At 34.5% G+C, this 2,172-nt stretch overlaps 1 protein-coding gene and 1 pseudogene across 1 annotated transcript in view; both read right to left on the reverse strand.

The window, feature by feature from the left end:
- The window catches only part of LOC102863527, a 3,403-nt pseudogene extending 3,285 nt beyond the window's left edge, over positions 1 to 118 (reverse strand).
- Positions 1 to 2,172, reverse strand: part of NUP188 (nucleoporin 188kDa) — an 84,864-nt gene that overhangs the window by 51,539 nt on the left and 31,153 nt on the right. The window contains exons 6-8 of the mRNA XM_006892477.1: positions 1,770 to 1,814; positions 475 to 567; positions 231 to 350 (exon numbers count right to left, since the gene is read on the reverse strand). Coding sequence (XP_006892539.1) covers positions 231 to 350; positions 475 to 567; positions 1,770 to 1,814 — 258 coding nt within the window. The remainder of the gene's footprint in view (positions 1 to 230; positions 351 to 474; positions 568 to 1,769; positions 1,815 to 2,172) is intronic.

The following is a 2,172-nucleotide window of genomic DNA, read 5'->3' on the forward strand; positions in this document are numbered from 1 at the left end:
AATATAAAATACACTGTGGTAGAAAATGAATGTGTGTATATATATCTAAATTTTTTTCTTAATGTTTACTCAGTATTCAAAGACCATTTACTGAATAATTCTCACTTATCTTAAACATCTTTATGAGTTATACATTAATTTTCAGTCAGAAATTGAGTCTTATTTCTACATTTTCGATTATGCTCTATTCATCAGGCCTAAGAACTATAAGAGGGCACAGTACCACATACCATTAGGTTTCCATGTGTCTCCCATGTTGGTGCTTCAGTTTTATAAAGCTCTTCAAATTGCTGTCTATACTTTGAAACTAGCTCCTTCTCCAACTTGTCAACACAGTCTGCATATTCAACCTTATAAAAAAATCACCAAGAATAAAAGGTAAATATCTAAAAGTATAAGAATTTCTATTATAAAATTTTTAAAAGGGCTGAATGATACAAGACAAAGAGAAGCAAGAAACCTAAATGGGCTTACCCTGTATGGATGTCTTTCATCTTGAAAGTAAGTAAGAAGATGTAAGACACAACGAAGAGTATAGGTTCTTTCTTCATAGTAATAATCTGCAATCTGGGAAAAACCAAAATACTTAAAAATAGTTCTTCATCTTTAAACAGAAGACAATTTGAACTTTGCCGACAAAGAATTAATTTGTAAATGGGAAAAGTTAGGATTATATAAGCAATTACAAAATTTTAACACTGAGTTACTTCAAAAGAAAGCAAAACACTTCTACAAATTGAGATACCAAGTTAATCAAACACTGTTATTTAGTTATATATAAGTTTTTTTAGCACCATTTCTCAGAGTATTCAAGTAACATACATAACAATGTTATAAACTGACAGCTCAAATACACAAAAATAAATATAAAAATAACACTGATACATGTCTTAAGTGCTTATAACTAATGTATTTCTTTTCATTAAATACCCAATAGAAAATTATCTTAGAGTAATAATCAAATTCCATTTCGAAATTAAATTCTAAGTAAAATGGTTGCTAAGGGGGGAGGGAAGAAGTGACAGAAGAAAAATAAATATAAATTAAAACTAGAACTACTGTTGCTGTTGTGTGTCATTGCGTCAGAACTGACTCATGGCCCTCCAGCAGGTTTTCAGAGGCAGTAAATTGCATGGGAGGAGACTGCACATCCTTCTCCCTTGGAGTAACTGGTGTTACTTAAACCATGTGCCCTTGAGACTGTAACACAGTTTCTTTTCTTTCTTTTTTTTTTTTACTTTATTACTTTTGTGTGAGTGTACTGTCAAATCAGATCTGACTGGTACAGGAGGAGATTGTCCCTCCTTCCCCAGCAAAGCATCTGGTGGATTCGAACCGTGCGCCTCTGGGATTGTAGTTGCAGCTCATTGCCACTAGGCCACCAGAGCTCCCCTGTAACACAGTTTCTTACCAGTAAGTCACCTAACTCACCATGAACCAATTCTCACCTCTGATGAGTCAATATGCATCCTCATTAAGCCTTCAAAGCTTACTAAACGGAAAAGTCAAAGGCCAATAATGTTCAGGAAGTACAAAGTCAAGAACTGCCACAGAATTTTACATCAAAAGAATGAAAATGAGGGAGCTCTGGTGGTCTACTGGCAAGAAGCTTCACTGCAATTCCAGAGGTACGCAGTTCGAATCCACCAGATGCTCTGCTGGAGAAGGGGGGCAATCTCCTGTACCAGTCAGATCTGATTTGACAGTACATACACAAAATAATAAGAAAATAAAAATTTTTAAAAGTGAAAATGATAATAGCTGCTGACCTTCAGAATCAAGGCTTGACTCTGCCTCTCATCTTGCAGTACCATCTAAAAGAAAACAAAAGTTGTAGGAAGCCATATTACACACAAAACTTAATTTACAAAGTAAAAGGTATACATTTTCATTTCCTCTGTTAAGATTTTAACGGACATTCATTGCAGGAAGAATCTTTTTTACCTAAATGTTTCTAAAACTGAGCTCATATTCCCAACCTCTCCTTTGTTCTCAGTTTCTTTACACATAAAATGATAGTCTGGGAAGACTAGATAGTACCCCAAATCCTTTTCTGCTATGGTATCATAAAATTCTATGATTAACATCTCAATCTTTGACCTTTCAACCTCTGCAAATTTAAGGACAAATCTTACTTGTAGATGGTTTGGGTGTGTGTGTGTGTGTGTGTGT

The sequence above is a fragment of the Elephantulus edwardii genome, unplaced genomic scaffold (genome assembly GCF_000299155.1).
Source record: "Elephantulus edwardii isolate Elephantulus edwardi_28Jun2011 unplaced genomic scaffold, EleEdw1.0 scaffold00116, whole genome shotgun sequence".
In the NCBI taxonomy this organism is placed as follows: domain Eukaryota; kingdom Metazoa; phylum Chordata; class Mammalia; order Macroscelidea; family Macroscelididae; genus Elephantulus; species Elephantulus edwardii.